Source organism: Mchenga conophoros, linkage group LG22, assembly GCF_057382185.1.
Source record: "Mchenga conophoros isolate Kocher_MC1m ecotype Shallow Benthic linkage group LG22, M_conophoros_male_GT1.1, whole genome shotgun sequence".
Lineage (NCBI taxonomy): Eukaryota > Metazoa > Chordata > Actinopteri > Cichliformes > Cichlidae > Mchenga > Mchenga conophoros.
In genome coordinates, this window is record NC_140546.1 from 33,312,018 (window position 1) to 33,333,962 (window position 21,945).

At 41.9% G+C, this 21,945-nt stretch overlaps 2 protein-coding genes across 3 annotated transcripts; one reads left to right on the forward strand and one right to left on the reverse strand.

Annotated features, from left to right (window-relative positions):
* Positions 1–1,197: 1,197 nt before the first annotated feature.
* Positions 1,198–17,502, reverse strand: maco1a (macoilin 1a). Its single transcript, XM_085261650.1, has 11 exons — positions 17,238–17,502; positions 15,498–15,639; positions 15,256–15,382; positions 14,971–15,094; positions 14,668–14,846; positions 10,022–10,556; positions 9,623–9,781; positions 6,240–6,422; positions 6,019–6,139; positions 5,589–5,763; positions 1,198–3,493 (listed from the first exon to the last, which is right to left on the reverse strand). The coding sequence occupies exons 1-11, from the start codon at positions 17,318–17,320 to the stop codon at positions 3,291–3,293; spliced, it is 2,031 nt and encodes a 676-aa protein (XP_085117776.1). The 5' UTR covers positions 17,321–17,502; the 3' UTR covers positions 1,198–3,290.
* Positions 16,740–21,890, forward strand: srfbp1 (serum response factor binding protein 1). Of its 2 annotated transcripts, none has more exons than XM_085261651.1 (3): positions 16,740–16,852; positions 18,719–19,108; positions 19,211–21,890. In XM_085261651.1, exons 1-3 carry the CDS (start codon positions 16,835–16,837, stop codon positions 20,429–20,431), a joined length of 1,629 nt encoding a protein of 542 aa, XP_085117777.1. In that variant the 5' UTR covers positions 16,740–16,834; the 3' UTR covers positions 20,432–21,890. The 2 variants fall into 2 exon arrangements, with proteins under 2 accessions (XP_085117777.1, XP_085117778.1); XM_085261652.1 differs by lacking the exon at positions 16,740–16,852 and adding an exon at positions 17,479–17,613.
* Positions 21,891–21,945: the final 55 nt, after the last annotated feature.

The window sequence follows — 21,945 nt, forward strand, 5'->3', positions numbered from 1 at the left end:
GAAGTAGTTGTTTCTGGGTTTTTTTTCTTTCCTATTTCTGTTTTCGTTGTTCCTATTTCCGCTGTGTTTTGTGTGCTTTTTCAGCGTTTTGCTTATTGCTGGTGTTTTCTTAAGTTGCAGTCCGTTTGGCCTCTCAGGGCCACCATAAGAAGTGTAACCTTAACATCGTCTGTTTTCTCTGCAGGATAAAGAAATGTTGCTCTAGTAATGAAATCTCTCAGCACAACTCTTAAAAATATATATGCACTTATAAATTGATTGTATACATTTTATTGTGTGCAATGGATACAGAGCGTATTTCCTTTGTATCCATTATTATTTCCATCCATCCATCCATTCGCTTCCGCTTATCCTTTTCAGGGTCGCGGGGGGTGCTGGAGCCTATCCCAGCTGTCATAGGGCGAAAGGCGGGGTACACCCTGGACAGGTCGCCAGTCTGTCGCAGGGCTAACACACAGGGACAGACAACCATTCACACTCACATTCACACCTAGTGACAATTTGGATTAATCAATTAACCTATCCCCACAAGCTGCATGTCTTTGGACGATTATTATTTCCATTTATTAAAAAAAACAAAACTCAAAACAAATCTATGTAGTAGATGGTGGAGAAAAGGAACATTTCCATCATTAATTAAAAAAAAATTACCTAATTACTTTGGAGTACCATGAATAACCTCCTTCGCATTTTCCAAAGCTGTGCAGCAGGGCTGAATTGGAGTCTTTGCCTAATTCTGGGCCTTATGTTTGACCCCCCTGGTCTACCTTATGAGTGAATGAAGCTTATATCAGGTTACATGGGAGGGGGGGGGGGGGGAGACAAAAACAAACAAACCAAAAAAAAAAAAAACAGAGTAGGCATTTACAAATAGCACCTGAAATCACCATTGAATTATAGGGCATGTGTTTTTTGTCTAAGTTCAGACATAACAACATGAACAAAACAAATAAACCCAGATTAAAGGTTTGGGAGGTGTCAGCAAGCTCAAGCTACTGCTTTAAATGAGTGTGAATAGAAAACAGCACATACAAATTACAAGTCTCACAAGTTTCGATATTTTCCTTGAGAATATTGACTGGTACGTTTTCTTGTTTACTCTGCAAATTCTGCAGATCACACTGTCCCCATGTTGTGATAAGTTTTATGTAAAAGGCCTGTGAAAGTCCACACACAGAACATGACACGTACACAGACTCAACAGCTTTGCGTTGCCACCAGCAAGACTTTCTTTAATAGTGATGACCAAAGTGAAAAGTGTGACACAGCCACCATCACTTTGAGTAAAGAAAACAAAAACATGGTGGACCAATAAAAAGATAAAACAAAGCACTTTTTAAAACCTTCTCTTCCTTCTACACAAACTTGTAAAAGCAACTTGAGAACTGAATTCACAACGCCAGAGCGATCCACAAACAATACTTTTTTTTTTTTTCTTTCTTTTTTTTTTTTCCCCCCCAGGTAGGCAACATGACATCACAACATGGTCAAATGGTTCAGGGGTAACCTCTTCCCAACACGACACATTCACACAATCCTTCCTGGTTAGAAAACACTGGAAACCAACTGATCGTGATGGGAAATATCAAAGAAGTGTCACTCAATTTAAAAAAGAAGGGAAAAAAAAAAAGGCTGTCACAAATAAATAAATGTGCGAATAACACGAGCAGTCCGACTGACCATCTGCTTCTGCTGCTTCATCATGATCGGCCCAGAACCTTTTGTAAACACAACACTATCCGAATATGTTCTACTGACAAAAAAACAAAACAAAACCGAAAAACAAAACAAAACAAAAACATAACAGCACTCTTTTTTTTTTTTTCCTGCAAACATTATGCTAGCTACATCAATCAAAGTATGGATGGAAACAGAATGGCAACACTTGGCACTTAAGAACCCAAACGAAAGAAAGAAAACATTCCTCGATAAGTCAATGTACATCGCTGTAAACAACAAAATGCCGGCAAGAGGGCAAGACAATCAGTTTGGTTTGGTGTTTGGCATACCAAGACTGTGTCACCGTGAAACAATGCGTACCATGTACCAGAGTTAGGCTTTCCCTTTAAATTCGCAGCTGGTCAATTAGCTGCGATATGACACGTAATCGGTTTAGCTTTTGAATACTGATGAACGCGTGTGAGTGGATGAACAGGATAAAGAGAGAGAAAACAGGTTTGAAGCTTTTAAATCCCAGGATTGCAAAGTATGTATTTTCTGCATTTTTTTTGAAAAAGAGAAACTGCAAGGCACTGTGAGATCCCCAAATAAAGGTAACGGGAGGGGCGGGGTGGTTACCTCGACATCATTAAATCCAGCGAATGATATGGCCTTAACCGGTTCTAATTTGGTCCAGAAGGGAGAAGAAGAAGAGAGGTGTCTGCAGCAAACAACTGAATGTTGATGGAACATTTTTCTTTTTTTCGGCAGTGCCACGTCCAATCAAGGAGTAGTAGTCTACATCTGCTTCATCCACTTACTGATAATCCTGGAGAAACCGCTATTCCAGCATTGAGAGACTAAAAGTGTATCCGAGAAACACAGCAAATGATCATCTGTTCAGTATCACTAAATCAGAAGAAATGTACATCGGCGTGACTGAACTGAAATATTACAAAAAACCCGAAACAAACAATCACTGATTTATGTTAATGCTGATATCAAAACATGAACAGTATTACATTCATGTATCTCTCACAGGGCTTTACTTTACAGGTGAGCTTCGAATTCACATCTGCACTGAAAGTATGCCTTCTGTCATCTACAAACCATCATGGAAAGAAAAAAAAGAAGCTAATTCTTCTTAAACTAAAAGCCTGTCTGTCAGTTTAATCCAGACGACAAAGAGAGAGAGAGAAAGAAATATATGCCTGTGAGGGAGGTTCATGCTTTACACTAAAAGAAGACTGACACGAAGCGATGCATGATGGCTCTTCAGTACATTTGGCCAAACAATGTTTGTTCCTTTCTCCAACCTTCAAACAGATCGCGCTGTCTGATGGCTAAATCCAAAAAAAACAACACACCCTCAAAACTAAAAACAACCCAAAATGAACAAACAAGCAAAATTCAACCCCCCCCTAAAATAAATAGGACAAAAAACCCAAATAAAAAACACCCAGAGCGAATACCCAGATGTATGGAGGGGCTGTGTGTGTCTGTGTGTGCGTGTTGAAAGTGCAAAAACTTTCCGGGGCTTTGTAAGCTTGAAAATAATGTAAAATAACCCGAAACCAGAACTGAGATCAAAATAAAGGAAAAGTCCCGTCTGACAAACGTGGATGTCAGAGTCACTTTTTAAGGGGCTGGTAAACTGAGGCGTTGGGGTCCAGGGAGGAGGGACTATTGTCCATGAACTTGGAGGAGTAGTGCGGGGTCACGGGGCTCAGGTTGCTGCCATCTGACGAGTAGGACAGGCTGGGCATCACTGCCATCACCTCTGCTATCTTCTGCTTCAGCTCTGCAATCTCCTGCTCCCTCTGGTGGATCTGACCTGGATGGGATGAGATGAGTGGGAAAAACACAATGTTCATTTCACAGTATTACAAACAGCAGAGGGGCGGACAGACCGAACATCAAACAGCCTTAGGTGTGCTCTCATAGCAAAGCCTCATTTCTGACTTCCTTCTGGGCTAATACAGCCCGAAATATTAAAGGGACGGGATCAACTTTATAAACGTGACCAAAAGAAAAAAACTAAACTACAATAAAATAAAAGAACAAATCATGAGTTTAGATGAATTTCTCTCATCTTCCTGTTCTCATCTCATTATTAGGTAGGCAGTGATGTTTCACAAGACCAGTTTCCCAGTTATATTAAAGCCACCTTCTTTTTAATTCAGTTTTACTTATATTCCAAGAAAAGCACAACAGTCGCCTCAAGGTGCTTTATATTGTAAGGTAAATATCCTACAATAATACAGACAAAACTTCAACAATCAAATGACCCCCCTATGAGTGAGCATTTGGTGACAATGGGAAGGAAGAACTACATTTTACCAGGAAGAACCCTGGGGGGTGAGGGGGGGGGGGGGGGGGGAGTCAAAACAAAGACACACTGTACAATTTTTTTGTGTGTTGGTTTTGGTTTTAAACATGAGGGGCAACAAAAATATTAACAGTCCATGGCTTTCATGCAGTTTGCAACATGATTTCAGGGTAATTTTTCAGTGGCTTCCTAACTTATCTACTGTTTTTCAGTAACATTGCTGAAGACCTGCTTTTAGCCTGTAGTAATGTCATTCAAATCTGGAAACCACAGCCACCATAAGGAGAGTAGCTAGTCCCACACTATGCAACCAAGGGCCGTAATAGCTAGCTAAAAATGCCGTAATTCACCAAGTCAAAGAATATAAAAGCTAGTAGGAAGAAGAAGATATGGTGTCAAGCACAGGTGGAATTAATAACATATTTTAAAGGTGATTAGTTTCACCTGGGCTTTGCCTTCTTTCATTAAAATCTAACTGCAGTTTACTGAGATTAAGTCAGCACTTGACAACCACACTCTCACGTGAGGTGTAATGAATTACAGCATTGTGTTCAATAAAAACACCATCAACATGATCAATTACTGTTTAAAAAAAAAAGTATTGACACACTTGACCCTCATAGTTTAAAATAATTAGCATTCATCTTATTCATTTTAAACCAGTCTTGGTATGGCATGTTTTAGCTTTCTTCCCACTCTCTATGAGACGTCTTCAGATTAGTTGTGCTTGAAAACAGGAAGTTTTAATAACAGGTGGGTGGGGCCTGTGTCTGAGATGGACCCATCCAAACACACAAATATAGACAGACACAGTCACAGCTATGGCAAATGTAGTGTCACCAATTAAACCAGCATTTTGAATTTGGGAGAATATGCAAACTCGACACAGAAAGGCCCAGCTAACCAGTCGATTCACCTTCTTAGTCTGCTTCTCTTCCTGTTAAAAGGGAGTTTTTCCTTCCTTCTGTCTCTAAGTGTTTGCTGATAAGGGGGTTGTCCAATTGTTGGGAATTTCATCATTATTATTTTAGAGTATTTACCTTAAAACATAAAGTGCCTTGAGGCAAAATGTAATTGAAATTCGTTGCTTTGCTGCTTCTGTGTTTACACAAATGAAACAAAGCGAAGACATGATCCTCACTGCAATCACTGAAGTAAGAAGTAATCACTAGATAAAACTAGGAAAAAAGCCATGCTGTGATGCTGAAAGCAAGACCTCAAACGCTTCCTTACACTCGTGTAGCTGGGGATTTATGGTGTTGCTGTAGCGGCTGTCGTTTATCAATTTTGCTCCCAGAGACAGACGGAGGTTTGTCGAGCCATTAGGTTACAAAAGATTATGGAACAAGTTTAGAATTGCTGCGCCCCTAGCACTGCAGTTTCAGCAGCAGAAAGAGCATCTCAACTGCTGAAAAGACACGTCTCATAAAAATATTTCCTCATTTCTAATATCCTCTTCAAGAGCCCTTTAGTCATTGTGTTAGAATTTCATCCTCTCTATTACAGATGACACAGTTCTTGTGAGCAGGCAAGTGCTTCAATCAAAGGGAGAACTAGAAATTCAGGAGCAAATGACTGGATTCCTACAGCAGCAGTTTACCTTGTGCTATCTCCAGCTGCCTCTTGGCATCCCCCAGTGCAGAGAAGAGGTCCAGTTTGATCCTGGTCTCGGCGCTGAGGCTGTTCTCCAGGTGTTGGGTCTTCTCCTGCATGGCGGACAGCGCTGACATCAACACCTCGGTGTCCTTCTCGTTCTCTTTATACTTGCGCAGCTCCTTTGTGAGGCAGGAGTGAGAGAAACAGAAAAGGAAAGTGAGACAACATTATTATGCTATAAAATAACAGTTACTTACACTAAGCATTTAGAACAGGGGAAAAATATGCTGGAGTCCTGCAGCAGCCCGTTAACTGCATTTATATTCGGAGCAATTAAATAATGTACTTTCCAATCAATTTAAACCTGGTATGCAAACACTGACAAGAACAAGGCGCAGTTATAATAAAGGAAAGACTCTGCTTCTCAGGCTCACCTGACATTTGCCCTCCAGGTCTCTAATCTGCTCCTCTGCGAGTTTCATATCCATGCTGAGCTTCTTACACTCTGTCTCCAGCTCTCTGATACGACCGCGGAGCGAATCGGTCGACTCCACTCTGTTGGGCAGAGGAGGAAAAGAAAAACTTTTTAGGAGCTGAAAATGCCCCAAAACAAAACAGCTAAGAGTCAAAAGACAAAAATAGTGAGGGCTTGTACCTGGTTGCAGCTGCAAGAGCTACAGCTCTGGCGGCAGTGGCCTCTTCCATCTTCTTCCTCTTCCTTTCCTCAGCCAGCTGTTTCTCAACCAGAGCCCGAGCCTCTTGCTCAGCCTTTAGTCTCTTTTCCAGCTGGGAGATGGTCTGCTTATCCTTTTGCTTGGCCTGGACAGCACTGTGGAGCCTGGAGGACACAGGAAAAAATAGTCAACAATGAAATCATTGAGAATATTTGGTGTATTTATTTAGATGTTATAGGCCCAGGCTCCTGAAGGCTTCCTTTGATCCACGTTTCCTCTTCATTAACCTCTTTTCACTCTCTATGTATTTTTAAACCACGCTACATTTAATCATTCATTATTATTATTATTGATCTCTATTAGGTCCGGTCTCCCTCGCTTCCCATCCCTGAGCCTGGTTCTGCCAGCGGCTTCTTCCAGTTAAAAATTTAGTTTTTCCTTCCCACTGTCTCCAAGTGCTTGTTCATAGGTGGTCGTCAGATTGCTGGAATTTTCTCTGTATTACTTTGGTGTCTTTACCTTACAATATAAGACCCTTAAGGCGACTTTTGTTGTGACTTTGTGCTATATAAATTAGTGCTGTCAGCGTTAATATTGTTAAAATGACGTTAACGCCATAACCGCATTAACGCGGCAAATCTCCGGCTAAGTCCACACTAATGCGTTTTCGCATCGTTTTCTCTCCGTTTTGGCCTCCCGTCCACAGTGAGATGCTGTTTTCGCTGATGGAAAACGCAGCGTTTCGAAAACGCTCACATTTGAAAACAGTGCTTTCATGGCAGTGTGGACAGCGAAAAGGAGACTTTCTAAAACGATGACACATTTTAGTCATGTGATGCAGTCATGTGACCAATTAAACAAAGATAGCGGAGGGCATTACACAGCAATTGTTTTGTTTGCTCTCAATTTTGACAGCGCATTAAAGATTAATATCAGTTTGTACATGCTCCAGATAGCTTTTCTTCAAATTCTTTAATTCTCACTCGCTTTTGCAACTTTGTACTTTTGTGTTACTCGCAGCAACAACTCCACCTCATTATTAGTCCATTTAAAAAACTTGGCGCTTTTCATCGACATTTTGCGGTGATGTTTCAACGAGCCGGAAAGTAAATAAACGACAGACAGAAATGAGGCAGGTCGAAGCATCTTGCCTTTCACACATGCACAGAACTGGAACGTAAGCGTTTTCGCCCGTTTCAATGTGGACACACAACTCTGTGAAACGACTGAAAATGCTCGTGTGGACGCAGAGCGTTTTCAAATCTATCCGGGCTAGTGTGGACATAGCCTCCGTTAGCGAGTTAACGCAGATCACCTGTGCGTGGGGCTGCACGCCGTCAACACGTTAGCTCGTTAACGCATTAGCACCGTGCAGCCTCATGCACGGGGCAGTCCGTTCTGAAAAGTATTATATGGTAATGTTAAAAAATGAAAGTACACCTTATTTAGAATTATAAAGTTGTACATATTACCACATTAAAAAAAAAAAATCACCTGGTCCTTGGCAGGTCTTAAATTTGAGGTAAATACAATCTCAGATGAACGACACACGAAGCCAAAATGCAAAAAGCACTTGTGAAAATACATTCCATGACTCTGTGGCTTGCACAACCACCTCCAGCACCAATAACTTAAAGTACTCAGTTTCTGTTGGTTTAAAAGGAGTGTGGCCTTAAACAGGGAGAAGCTCAAACAGCTCGTTTTAAACAGTGGATGAACTAAAGAGCTGCACCAATGCCCAGTAGAAGATAAACGGGGATTATTTTAAACTGTGACTCATGCAAATTTCTCTACAGTTCCTATGAATAAAAATATAGAACTGGAAACGAGCTGAACAGATGAACCAAACTTGAACATTAGTGCAAAATGATGCATGTTCACTGCTCTGATCTTGGGCCATGAAGTTTAAAATAAATGTACACTGAGGTCCTAAAGACAAATCTACACTCCTACAGTCGCATTATGGGAACAAATGGCACTAATCTGCCTCTCTTCAGTGGAACACAACTTTAGAAACTTGAATCTGAAAAACTGTGAAGAAAAAAAACCAGACAAAAACAAAAAAAATGCAAATCACACAGTGTTAGCAGGCAGGCTACAAAAATCCAGCCGCAGTCCAGGCAGATCAGCTCAACTCCAGTGAAAACACTACAAGGCTACTTTTGTGTTTACATTTATCTGATGCTGTGTCACTATGCTATATATAATGCGCTATACTACTAATGAATTTTAATGCTGCTACTGGCACCTTGTGGCAATAGATTCACACTTAAGATTAGATCAGATTAGTGCATCATCAATGACAGTAACTCCTTGGAATAGAAGGATGGAAATTCCCCATACTTTTTCTTGCACTAATAAATAAATGCAACAGCGTGCAAGCTGTGATCAAGAATAAAATGTGTTTTTCTATATCATTGTAAATATCATTAGGACAGATTTCCTTAATATACAATTATCCTTGAGGTTATATCACTAACCCAAACTGCCTTCCCCAAAATATCTTATCTGCAAACCACTTTACAAACCACCTCCACCCCAGCTTCTCCTTTCATGTTATATCTTTCATTATGGGTGTCAAACATAAGATCTAGGGGCCAAAATTGGGCCTGGCAACGACTCCCAACCGGCCCACTAGACATGTTTCCAAAATATTAAGGAGGGCATAAGTTTTGAACTTCAAACTGTATTTTACATTTTACAGCTTTTCCTAAAGATAAAGACCTCCTCCACAGCCTATTGTATTTACATCAAAGTAACAAATAAACAATGATAACAATAATAATAACAATGACAATAACAACAGACATCCTGTTTTTTTTAACCGATATAGAAATTTCTGTTTGTTTGTGTTTTGTTTTGTTTTTAACAACAGGTTCGAAGCAATAAAAATAAGAAGAAAAAATAAAACAACTTTCTGTTTTATAATAAGCTACCAGAACAATTTCTGTATTTCTTATCATTTATGTGTAAGAAATAAAAAAAGTTGTGGCAGAATATTTCTTTCACTTGCATTTCTTTTTCTAATACCAAGCTATTGCAGGGATTAGGTGTACCGTTAAATATCTTTATGTTGATAGAGAGGGGTGTTTCACTGGTCTGCCCCGCTCAAATCGGGCTGTTGCTCACAGTTTAAAATGAGTTTGACATTCTTAGATAATCAATATTATATCTGTTGTCTTTCCTGCTTTGTTCTGTGCTAGCGGCTTGCTGCTGCCTCTTCTGGCTTTCCATATATGCATATGGAAGATTGGGGAGGTCCGAAAACAGAGTAATACAGTCAAATATGAATCACTTCAGTTGGAAATACTGATCTTTTCTTTTGACTGTAGTGGTCCTGACAATTAAGTGTACATGCACTCACTTGTTCTGTAGCAGCTCGTTGTCCTGGCGCAGCTGGCTCAGTTCGGAGCGCAGGCTACGATCCTGGCTGCTCAGAGAGGAAAGCTGACTCCGCAGCTCCGACTCCAGCTGCCTGTTGGCCTGAAGATCTGCCTTCAGACGCTTCACATCCTGCTCCAGTCTTTGGGAAGGGACACGGCAATATTAGCAAACACATTTCCTAAAAGAATCAGTTTCAGTGTAGAGTTGTTCTAATATAGTACATAATGCTAGTGTTGTTTTAGCAGCTTCAGTGTTGAAATATGACTAAGCTGGCTATCCAGCAGAGATAGACAAAAGGAAACGTGGCAAGTAGTGAGTGTCCCTCAAAGTATCCAAGTAAAAAAATGGATGTCGGAAAATGATAACGGGGGTGTCTTACCGCACTAGAGCATCTGGCTTTCCCAGCTGGTTATTGGGGATGCAGTTCTCCACCGGATCCTTCTGCCCCTTCCCTGCTCCCTTCTGCTTCTTCTCATTCTTATTAGCTGAGGAACCTGGCGGCACGCTGCCGTTGGCAGAACTGTGATTCCGAGGTGACGAGTTGCTGCCTCCGCCTCCTCCGCTGGCATTTTTGTAGTTCTTCCCCATCCCCCCAATTTCCTCTTTAGAAGAAGTGTGCGTGTTGGTGTCGGCGTGCGTGTTGTCGCCTGCCAGGTCGTTGTTCAGTCTTTTTGCCCCAACGTAGTTCTCAATATATTCCGTCTCCTGTAGTTTGGAGTCCAGTGCGTGTATAATACTGTTGTTATTGATTCCAACTGTGTTCTGTTTTTTGCCCTCTTTTGCAGAAGTGTCCTTCCCTTTTTCCCGGTACTCCAGCTCAGGTAACGGTACTGAAGTGCTTTTCTTTCCAGGAGGTGCTCCGTTTTGGGACACCACTGTGGGCTCTACCTCTGAGATTCCTTTAGCTAAGGCAGCTGGATGAAAGCAATTGAATACAGCATTAGAACACACAGAAAAACACAGTAGATGAATTGAAGCAAATACTAATGCAAACTGGATTCATATTTGGTCATAAACAGAGAATGAGTGATGACCTTGGCAATCCCTGATATATATATATATATATATATATATATATATATTTATTTATTTATTTATTAGGGGTGCAACGATATTCGTATCGATATTGAACCGTTCGATACAGTGCTTTCGGTTCGGTACGCATATGTATCGAACAATACAATTTTTTTCAATTTTTTTTTTTTTCAATTTTTTCAAATTTTTTTTTTTTTTTGTGTCCCGTTTGGATCTATAGCCATCAGAATTGTTGTCTTGAGGCCAAGAAAGATGCCAAGAGGATTTATTTTAAGTGGATCATCATATTGGTCCATTTGATTGACCTTTATTATAATTATGAATTTATTTTATTTTCAGTTGCAAACGGGACAGACATGACTGTGGGATAGGACAGGGGGAAAGAATGAAAGAAAGAGGGGGAGAGAAAGAAAGAAAACCAAAGGGGAGAAAAAAAAAGAACAATACAAAATTTGTAATTTATTTTATCAACTTTCCTTCTGACGATGCTGTCTGTGTTGAGCGCTCAGTGAATCTGCATTTGACTACTCCGCCTAGGCTCGAGAGTGCAGCCTAGGCGGAGTAGTCGAACGCAGATCCACTGAGCACTCAACACAGACAGGATGGTCAGAAGGAAGAGCGCAGGGCAAGCTAGCAAGACAGAAGTGGACCTCCCCACCCTCATTCAGATCTGGCGTTTGGAATTATTTTGGTTTTCATGTGACGTATGACCCTGAAGGTAAGTGAGTCATGGACTAAAGTAAAACAGTATGTTGGATGTGCCATGCAATGCTCAATTACATGGGTGGGAGCTAGTGTGTTAGCGCAGTTAGCTCTTTAACGTGTTGGCCGTCTAGCCCCTCTGTATAGGGTAGCTCGTTAATGGAGATTTGCCGTGTTGCGGCGTTAAGGTTATTTCAACGAGATTAACCTGAAAGCACTAGTGGGAACACAACGAATATGACTGCACATTTACACCGACATCATCCTAGTGCAAAGACAAAAACAACAAGCATGCATGCTACAAACTTTAGCCGAGTCATTTAGACAGCTGTTAGCACAGGATTCTCCTTATGGAGACCTGATATGTTTAATATGCTGCTGAGAATATAGCCCAGAAGAAGCGTATAGTATAGCTTTTATTTTGGAAAGAGACATTTCTCTGTAATAAACTCTCTTTTCCAAAGATGAGTGATTCCTCAATCAGATACAGGGCTCGCAATATCGCTAGCCCGACGTCCCGGGGCTATCTCTGCCCTGCCTGTCGGGCTATTGTAGGAAGGAAAAATATATGTCAATGCTTTTGCATTCTTTCAGAAATGTAGCTGGGTAATTATGTCATTGGCATCGGTGAGCCACTGTCAATATGTGACATATTGAAATCCTGTTTGAATTTGCGCTTGTTTTTTGCTTTCACTTTGCAATCGCGCGAACTGTGTATAGAGAGCGACAGCACTGATCTGTGAGTGATGATAATTTGTGCACCAATTCCTCTGACATCGTCTTATTAATTGTTAGCTTACTATGCAAACATGACAAGTGAAATCTCCCGCAGCTTAAACATGTGAGAGGTTGATCGCGCAGAGAATCGCTGAGCTTATGTGAGTGCGGCAGGATATATATTTCACTACGATGACCTGGATGATTGAGAACCTTCACAGACAGATATATATTTTAGTTCTGCTGAGCCAAATAAGACAGGTCAGGGTGAAGAAGTGACAGCCAAAGAAAAGCTTACCACAAAACGGAGAAGTTATGACAAATCAGACTATAAGGCAAAAAGAAAGTGCAGCTTTATGGTTTCATGGACAAAAGAATTTCTGTGGCTGCAATATGACGAGCTAAAAAACAACACGCACAAGGGTTAGGGTTAAATTTAAAAACTGTACTTTTGTGTTAAAATATATATTTATAATTTTAATAAATGACAAATTAAAAAGGCATGAACATTTTTTTTTGTATCGAAAAAATATCGAACCGTGACACCAAAGTATCGAACCGAACCGTGAATTTTGTGTATCGTTGCACCCCTAAAATAAAATAAATATATATATGTGTGTGTGTATAAAAAACAGCCTTGTGGCAGCAGCTGGGTTTCCTGTTTTGTATTAACAGAAAAGAGTGATTTCAGACCTAACCTGTTTAGGGGGGGGACCAAATCTGGTGCATTTCCTGTTTTGTTCAGTTTGTCTCAGCAGGTGTATGCGCTGTCAAACGAACTCTAAAAATCTGGGCCGAGCCGCAGAAAAAAAAAGCTGGGTCTAGTTCTGCATCTCGGTTTGTATGCGGTTTGAAAGCAAAGCAGAGCATCTGAAGCGTAACAGATCATTTCAAAACATAAACTACCAACTTGTGAATTTCTAAGAAAGCGATGACTAGTAGCCACATCAGCATTTTCTGATGAAAACTGAAAGGTTAAGTTAAACAGGTGTGCACTGAGTCATCTAGTTTACATAACACCATGTAGTGAAATGATGCTGTACGTCCCATCCCATGACGAGTTGAGGTCTGCTTGTATCACCTAGTCTAGGAATGTGATCAACCAGCTTCAACTATCACATCCGAATGCCAAATCCTTACCCCGACCATGACCCAACTCTGATGTTAAAGCTTGACCAACAGGCCTTTAGAAGGAGTGTGAAACATATATAGGGTTAGCCAAACAGTACTCTCTTCTTATAACTCTTTCATCCCCTTTAACATCAATAACTGCAACTGTTACTGCATTTGTTTATTTCCCACTTCAAGCCCAAAAGGTAACATATCCACAAGCAGGATACCAGCCTTGTTCATATACAGCGATGGCTGATTACGTCTATGTGAGCTTATGAACAGCTCAACATTTGTAGCAGTGTTAAAGTCAGAACATTTGCTTGTTTCTTTATTCTCTTTTTAAAAATTCTTTAGTTTTTTTTTTTCCAAGCTGTTTTTATACAAATTCTTAACACGAACAGTCAGCTTATAACGCCAGAGGTGTCAAACATGTGGTCTGGGGGCCAGAATCAGCCAGAACAAACGTCCCTCCCCGTCATTGGCATTTAAACTACACCAAAGTAATTAAGTAAAACATAAACAATTAAATGATTAAAAAACGTTGCTGTTTTTCCACTATCCACTTTTTGACCACAGTTTCACTGGTCTGATCCAGCCTGCTTAAGATCAAAGTGAGCTGTTTGTGGCCAATGATGTAAAATGACAGTGACTTCACTCTTTCAGCTTACATTGCTTACATGGGAAGTGTTTCTGTCATTTGTAGCTTTAAAGGGAAAAAAAGGAAAATAAACTGGGTTCAACGCTCTGTATGAGATCTGTGCTGTACTCGACGCCTCACTTTCTACATTTGGAATTATTCACTGGACAAAACAAGAAGCAGCACGATGACAAGCGTCAATGCCATCTTCTGCTAAAGATTGAAATCAGTGTCTGAAGCCTGAACTGACATCCTGTACAAGTATGTGTTATAATCAGCTGCAACTTAATGAGCTGTTCATGACAACTGGACAGTTAATGCTGATGCCTGCCGGTGCGTCCAGCTTTGGGAAAATGCTGACTGACGTGCCATTAATCACCACAATGTGACTGGCACGCAATACTTCTGATGGTATATTAGACACTTGTTAGTCCAGATGGCCTCATATCTAGAGGTCTTAGTTCTTAAGTAAAGCTAAGTGATAGAAGACAACAGTGTGCAGACTTTTTCTAAACTGCATTGGTGAAAGCACGCCTTCAAGTGAAAGCTTCAATAATAATTAGCGATCACATTTTTCATTAGCCCCATGACACAGTGGCAAACTATCTGTGGTTAAACTGTTTGGATAAAGAAAGAAATGAATGGCTCTCCATCCTGTCTGAAACCCGAGTTTCTGACTAGCAGGGATTACGTCCATATATACACATTTTATTATTTGAAACACTTATTTAATATGAGAACATACAATAGTACCAGAATATAGATGAAAGAAATGGTTGAAAAATATTACAGAACCCCTTTAATGTGTTTTTGTGACTTACCCTCTTCTGCCTCCCGCTCTTGTCTCTGCAGCATCTGCTGCTCTGGAGGTAACGCCTGCTGTAGGAGCTGCATGTAGAACTCATTCTCCTTTTGCACTTCCTTCTGTTTCCTCAGTCGCATCTTGTAGCTAACGTAGCTCTTAAAGCCGAAGCCTAGAGTCACCACTGGATAGCCGATACTGGGAGGTAGGGGGGAAACAATCGGTGCTTTGTACAATTATTAGAAAAATTAAGGAAGTCATGGTTTTATTTCTTACTACTGAACATTGAAAATTGTTGCAAAAATCACAAACTGATGTTCACCAGTGAGCAGCAAAGGGTCGACACAGGTCTACGTGAAAGTTCTTCAGATCTTTGAATCGTATGGCAGCTTCGATGTACACAAACAGGATCCACAGCGATACAGTGGGTAGACAGACTCCTCTCTCTGCATGAAAGGAGGAGACGTGGGGAAAAAAACATCAAGTTAGCAGAGAAGAAACTTGGCAGCTTTGAATTTCTTACGCACTGAGTATTTGAGGTGAAAGTGGCCATTTGGCTGCCAGAAGGGAAAAACATAGCAAGAAAAAAACCCCAACTTGGACTAACCTGTGTGCCAGACATACTGGACCCATACGTAGGTGCTGGCAGCAAAAAACAGCCATTGGACGGGGATGAAGAGAAGGCATATGATGTCTGATGTAAACGCAACACACACAAAGAAGACGGAGAATGCCTAAAAACGCATGGGAGAGAAAAGGATGGAGATATTAGATGTTTCATCTTCCAACGTGCATTTATACTGAGTGGAAGGAGCGGTGTGTTCAGGGTCATTACAACTAAGCTCTTACCAGCCCCTGATATCTGAAGGAGTCGTAGACACTTCGAATGAAAAGCCAAAAAGGCCACAGATACTCAAAGCGGAACTCGAGCACAAAGTCAGCCAGCAGGACCAACACCCACACTACCAGGAACTTCAGGTACAGGAACGTGCTGTGGAGAAGAGACAGAGGAAAACACAGGGGGAAAAGGAAGGTGAATGGACAGATGAAAAAAGGAGATAAAGCAGAACCACTAAAGATGGCTTATTGTGGATTTAGATACAGTTTAATGACAGTCATGTGGGCCTCAGGTTTATGCAACAGTCTAATATGTTTATAGGAACCACGTTTTCAGTGCGACCTGCAGTGCTAGCTCTAGGATTGAAGGCAAAAGTAGGAATAATCCTGCCTCCTGCTGAAAAACTGGTATGTGCATTTGTTACTTCTGGGCTCGACTTCGGTAGTTTGTTATCCGGTTGTCCTAAAAGCTCCCTGAACCATCCTTATCCCTTAGGTATACTGCTATAAGCTCCTGGGGCTGAATGCTTCTCCTCTGCACTCCGTGTTTTATACCAAACTATTGCATGGCACAGACATTCGTCTCTCTCTCCCACAGTGTCCCCAGCCAATTTTGGGGGTTAGTGTTCCTAGTGGCTGCCCCTTCCTGAGCCTGGCTCTGTCAAAGGTCTCTTTGTCTTAAGAGGGAGTTCTTCCTCCCCATCATCACCAAGTGCTTGCTCATTATCTGAGGATCACCTGGTCCCTGGGGTGTCTAACATTGTAGCAAGGCTGACCAGGCTTCTCAGTTTATGATGGGGCTGCACAGCATTTTGTGTGAACAGAACAGAAGCTCAAATAACACTAAACTGCATTTTTGAGTGAGCATGTGACTTTCAGGTCTACTGCAGAAGACCACAAAAACTTAAAGCATAAAGCTTCCGTTTATGCTTATATTAATTTAATTGATGAAAGAGGTGGGAAAGTTGTACACAAATGGAGCTTATTTGTCTTTCACACTATAAAAGCTAAAAATATTTAATTTCAGAGAAAAAATTAACATAATAATACCACTAAAAAACAGTGAAGCACAGAGCGCGGACGCATACAGTTATTCCCATCAATAAAAGATCAGAACAATCCATCCAAACACCTTTGGGGGCAAAACAGTATGTACAGAGTTTCATGTCTGGACATGCTAGCTTGCTGCACAGCTGTTCTGGCCTGCCATCTATCAGTCTATAGGAAAGGCCATGCTATTTTGAAATTGCGAGCCGTGCTTGAATCGTGTGTGGCTTTTCCGGTCCGGGGACTCGTTTTGTTTGCTGCTAACGGTTTCCACTGACGTGTTTAAATTTAGCCCCCGGTGTATGGCAGACAAAGCACAGGTGAGAAGAACCCGTTCCACTTCAAAACGAGCGCCTCTGACATTGCTGCTGTCATCTCGAGCACGAGCAGGATTCCCCCCCCACGACTTCACGGTTTTGTTTAGTTTTTGTTTGGGATTTTTTTTGTCAAGCGGATTGACCGCTGAACGCAATTTGCATTATTCTTTTACATTTAACCCGAATTTGAATTTAACTGCCTAGCCGTGTAAACGATGCCATACTAGGCCTATAATTATGACAATAAGCGGGCATGTTCATTCAGCTCGAGAACAAAGCGTCAATACGCTTCAATATGAACATGAGCAGAGACTGGCCGCCTTGTCTTGACATATGCAACTAGGCGCCATTGTTATACAATAACGTCCCCCCGGCCCCCTTTTTGTACCTGCTATATATACCCTCGGTGATTCGGTTCCGTTTTAACGGCCGTCGGAGTTTGCTGCAGTCCGCATTGCGCCGCTTCATCATCCCCCTGTTGATTCACTTGTGATATCGGCCTGGTAACTATGACTGGACACGTCATTCGCTCATCCTAATATTCACACTTCTTCAATTATCCACCATTGTTGTTGTTTTATGCACATGAAACAAAGAAATAAATAAAAACAGTCCGCGGAAGGCCCTCCCCTTTTCACGACACGGCGGCGTTGACTCGCTGACGTCTGACGTCACGCCGCTGTCGGAGGCGTGCGAAACATGGCCGCTCCCAGCTAGCCCAAGCGATTTGCTCAGTTTTCGCTCTTAATTGTCCTTTTTGAACGGTAAGTGTCGCGGTAAAACTTTGCAGCGATGCTCTTTTGGATTTGTTGCCAGGTTTAATCGTGTTTTAAGTAGAGCGAGCTATTTATTGCTATTCTTTTGTGGTGAAACGCGTCCATGCGTGTTCAACCACGTTTGTTTTGGAAGGGTCCGCCGGGTATTTAAGCACATTTTTTTGGATTTCTCGGAAGAACGGTAGTAAGAAAAGTTGTTTCCAATCTGTGTTTAGATAAAAGCTCCATAAAAGAGATAATTTCGGTAAAGCAGTATGCGGTGTATTTAATTTAATGTTATTTATTTCTGGTGTGGGGTGGACTTCAGAAACAAACTCCTTCTTTGGGGGACGTCATGCCACTCTGCCACAGAGGAAAGTTGTTTTGATGTATGAGCTAAAATCTTACGGTACTTTCAGTGGTTACTTGGACATAAAAACTGCATCTGAGCCACGATTGCGGGGCGATCGTGGCTGGGAGTTAATCGGAAGGTTGCCGGTTCGAGCCCCGGCTCGGACAGTCTCGGTCGTTGTGTCCTTGGGCAAGACACTTCACCTACCGCCTACTGGTGTTGGCCAGAAGGGCCGATGGCAGCCTCGCTTCTGTCAGTCTGCCCCAGGGCAGCTGTGGCTACAACTGTAGCTGCCTCCACCAGTGTGTGAATGTGTGTGTGAATGGCGACTCCTTCTCACATGATAAAACATAGGAATGATGTTTCATATCATCTGAAGGTGCAGACACTAATTTAAAAGACAAGGGTTTAGCTCAGCCACTGTATTCAACATGACAAGACAACATGGTGACTTCCACAAATAGGCAGCCGGTCCTTTGTGGTTTTAATACATTAATTCTAAGTTTATGAGAATGCATCTGTTTGTTGGAGGATGTAATAATCTAATTGATGTATATTTATGATTACATTTTTTTTCTATATTAAATAACCTCAAATATCAATGAACTGCACTTTGAATTTTTTATGACCGTTCGCATTCTGGTTACTTAATATGGGAGTAAAAAAAGATCATTTCGCCCTCACGTGACTTTTTTCTTTTGCACCATTGCTAGTGCTGCACTTCTTGCTCTTATTGCAGTATATGGATTTATTTTTCAACAGATGATGCTGCACAAAATGGAGAAAATGGTGCCGTCTGCTGAGGACGAAGAGAAGGAGATGGAGGGAGAGACAGATGAAGAAGAAACAGAAGAGGAAGAAGAAGGAAGTGAGAGGGAAGAAGATGAGGAAAAAAAGGAGCAGGAAAAGAATCCCTTACCTGATCATGATGAGGAGAAAAAGGAGGCAGATGTGCTGAACCTCAACAACGAGGTGGTGAAGATGAGGAAGGAGGTGAAGAGGGTCAGGGCATTGATCATAAGGAAGCTGACACGTCAGATTGGCGCGCTGAAGAAGAAGAAGGGGAACGAGACCGAGATGGAGAGGAATCAGAGGAGAGCCGCCAGACTTCTGGAAGAGATCCACGACATGAAGAACCTCGTACCCGATCAGGTGGGCTTGTTGTCCTATCAGCAAATCATTTCTGCAACGACTTCCAAGCCATTTCATTCTTTATCTTTTCATTTTGAAATATTTTTTTCAACTTATCTACAGGTGACCAAGACCGCCTTACAGAAGAATCTCAGCTTTGAGCAGGTTTGCAAGAACCCCAAGTCTACCATATCTGACCGGGCCATCGCTCGCATCGCCACCCACCCTCAATTCAGCAGGAAGATTGAGAACATCAAAGCAGCTGTAAAAGCCTTCAAAGAGGAGCGGACGAAGAGCGGGAAGCGAGGAGGAAAGGACAAAGTGCAAAATCAAGGGAAGGCAGTGGAAGGAAAGGTGACTCTGCAGTTACAAGAGAAAAAGGAGGGAAAAGAGGAGCTTAGGGAAAACAGCGAGGAGGAACGTCTTAAAGAGAGTGAAGATGGAGCTGTTGCCGAAGTCGGAGAAGAAATGGAGAAAGGTGGAACTTCTGATGTTCACGCACAAAAAAAGACGGAGCCTAAGAGTGTTAGAGCAGCACCAGGAAAAACTAGTGACATAAAGGAGATTGTGAAAAATAAACCTCCAGTTAAAAAAGAGAAACCCATTATCCAGGCTGAGCCAGCTGAGGAAGAGAGCGATTTAGAGTCATTCGGTGATGAAGAGAAAGAGTACTTTGATGACAGCACGGAGGAACGGTTCCACAAGCAGTCATCGCAGTCGGAGGAGAGCGATGATGATGACGGCTTCTTTGTAGGAAAAGTGAGCAAATTCAAGAAGAAAAAGAAAAAGCCAAAAGACGAAAGTATGGAGAAGATGGCGGCGGATAAGAGAGCTGAGGCAGGAAAGGACTCTGCTGAGAACGTGTCTTCGGACAAGCTCGAGAATCAACTCGATGAGCTTGAATCTAGGCTGAAATCAAAAACGACCAAGCTGGAGTCTCTCTTCTGTCCTTCTCTGGCTGGGACCAAGGCAGCTGGGGGTAGAGGTGCTAGCAGAGGGAAAGGTGGAGATAAATTTAGGAAACACGATAAAGATTTCAATAAACAGCCCAAGTTCCAGAAGCCGGAGAAAAGTTCAGGGTCTAAGTACAGCAAGCCCTACCCCGATGGCAAACACCCCGAGTCTGAGGATAAGGGCTTTGCTACCGCTAGCAGAGGAAGGGGACAAGGCAGAGGCGATGTTCTGAGACAAAAAGATCACAGGGGTGGAGGTGTCTTCTCACATCGGGCACCACAGCAGGCACTGCATCCATCCTGGGAGGCCAGTAAGAGAAGGAAGGAGCAGCAAGGACAAATCCTGGCCTTCCAGGGGAAGAAGATCAAGTTTGGTGATGATGATGACTGAAAGTTGTTGGCTGTTTGTGTAAAGTTTAAAGTTCAGGGATGATGTGTTGGAAGGTTTAAACTCTAAGATGCAACCTGTTCTGTGATAGCTTTGTCAGTGGGCAGCAGTTTAAGCAGCGCATTCATTCTATGGCTGCACTATGGTAACGGGACAAATTTGAATGTAGGACACTGGGAAGCTGTTTTTTGTGTATTTGAACGTGTGCACATTTCAGGTTTTCTGTCCTTTTAATTCCAGCGATGGTTTTGTGATTATGTTATCCACTTTTTTTAAGTCCTTCATTATTAGACATGTTTGAATAATACAGTTGTAATCTTGACACAAGCATATTGTGCCATTTTTTGCTGTAAAGTTTTTATCTACAATATTGTGTAAATGTCTTGAGCCACCACTCGTTTCAGTACATTTTCCTTCCAAAGAGACAGACTTGTAGGTTGTTTTGTTTTTTTAAATGTAGTTCTGACCAGTAGTTTATTTTTGTACATTGGCTTCTTCTTCACCCATTTTCAGTCCAGTCCTTGTACCTGACCGTTTTATAGAGGAATGTATTTTCTCTCTCGCTCTTTTGTTAAGCTGCTTAACACTGATTTATGACTCATTCAAGCATAAAAAAGACACCTAACTCAGTGTTCTGCCTACACAACTGACATCTGAGTAAAGAACCAATTTTAAATTGTACCTTTATGCAATTTGTTATTTGCAGCCTGTCATAAAAATATATCATTTGTTCCCATTCCCTTCATCAAACCTACAAAAATTGCCAAAGGTAACATTTTTATATAGCTCCAAATCACAACAACAGTCGCCTGGAGGTGCTTTATATTGTAAGGTAGACCACACAAAAATACATACAATAATAATACATGAATAAAGTATAATTGTTGGTATTTTTGCACCAACAAGGTGATTCGCAAAGCGCTATTAGCGAAAAACCTGTCATATCTCAGCGAGTATGGAGTTGTAAATCAAATTGTCATCAGTGTGTAGAGAGGAGGAGGCATGGTATTTTTATGGTGACAATAGTCCCAACCACACTTCCAATGAAGTAAAAGCAAACCTGGATTAAAAAAAAACCCCTCACATGCCAATGTGGGTGGCCACCGGACCAGCTACGGGGCTGCAGCTGGAGGTGCGGGCGGCCCCAGGAACCACCTCGTCACCGGCGCCGCTGGATGCGCGGGCGACCGCCAGAGTGGACACTTCCCCGTCCGGGCCGATTCCCTCGCCTGCTCAGCGGACTGGGGAGTAGGTTCGGCCGGATGGCCCCCCCGGCCTCAGGCGGGCGATGGGGATGCCGCTGCATGTGAGATGGACTCATCTACAGTCATGCCTCGCCAGATTAAAAATGTACTCTTCTTGTGTTGTTGGTGATGTGGAGAGCTGCAGCCGTTGAATGTACTGTTACAGCAGCCGTGTGATTATTGTGAGAATAAAAGATGCTGCGAAGCATGAAAATGCAGCCGTGGTGGTTTGGTTATCAAGGTTTTTTGGGGGGGTTTTATTTAAAGATTTTT

Excerpts from the sequence above, each read along its gene's own strand:
- srfbp1 (XM_085261651.1), top strand. Across the intron at positions 19,109-19,210 it reads AGAACCTCGTACCCGATCAG|GTGACCAAGACCGCCTTACA; the intron begins GTGGGCTTGTTG and ends ACTTATCTACAG.
- maco1a (XM_085261650.1), bottom strand. The coding sequence starts at position 17,320 with ATGATGAAGCGGCGCAATGCGGACTGCAGCAAACTCCGACGGCCGTTA. Across the intron at positions 15,640-17,237 it reads ACCGAGGGTATATATAGCAG|CACGTTCCTGTACCTGAAGT; the intron begins GTACAAAAAGGG and ends TCTTCTCCACAG. Across the intron at positions 5,764-6,018 it reads ACCTGGAGGGCAAATGTCAG|GAGCTGCGCAAGTATAAAGA; the intron begins GTGAGCCTGAGA and ends TGCCTCACAAAG.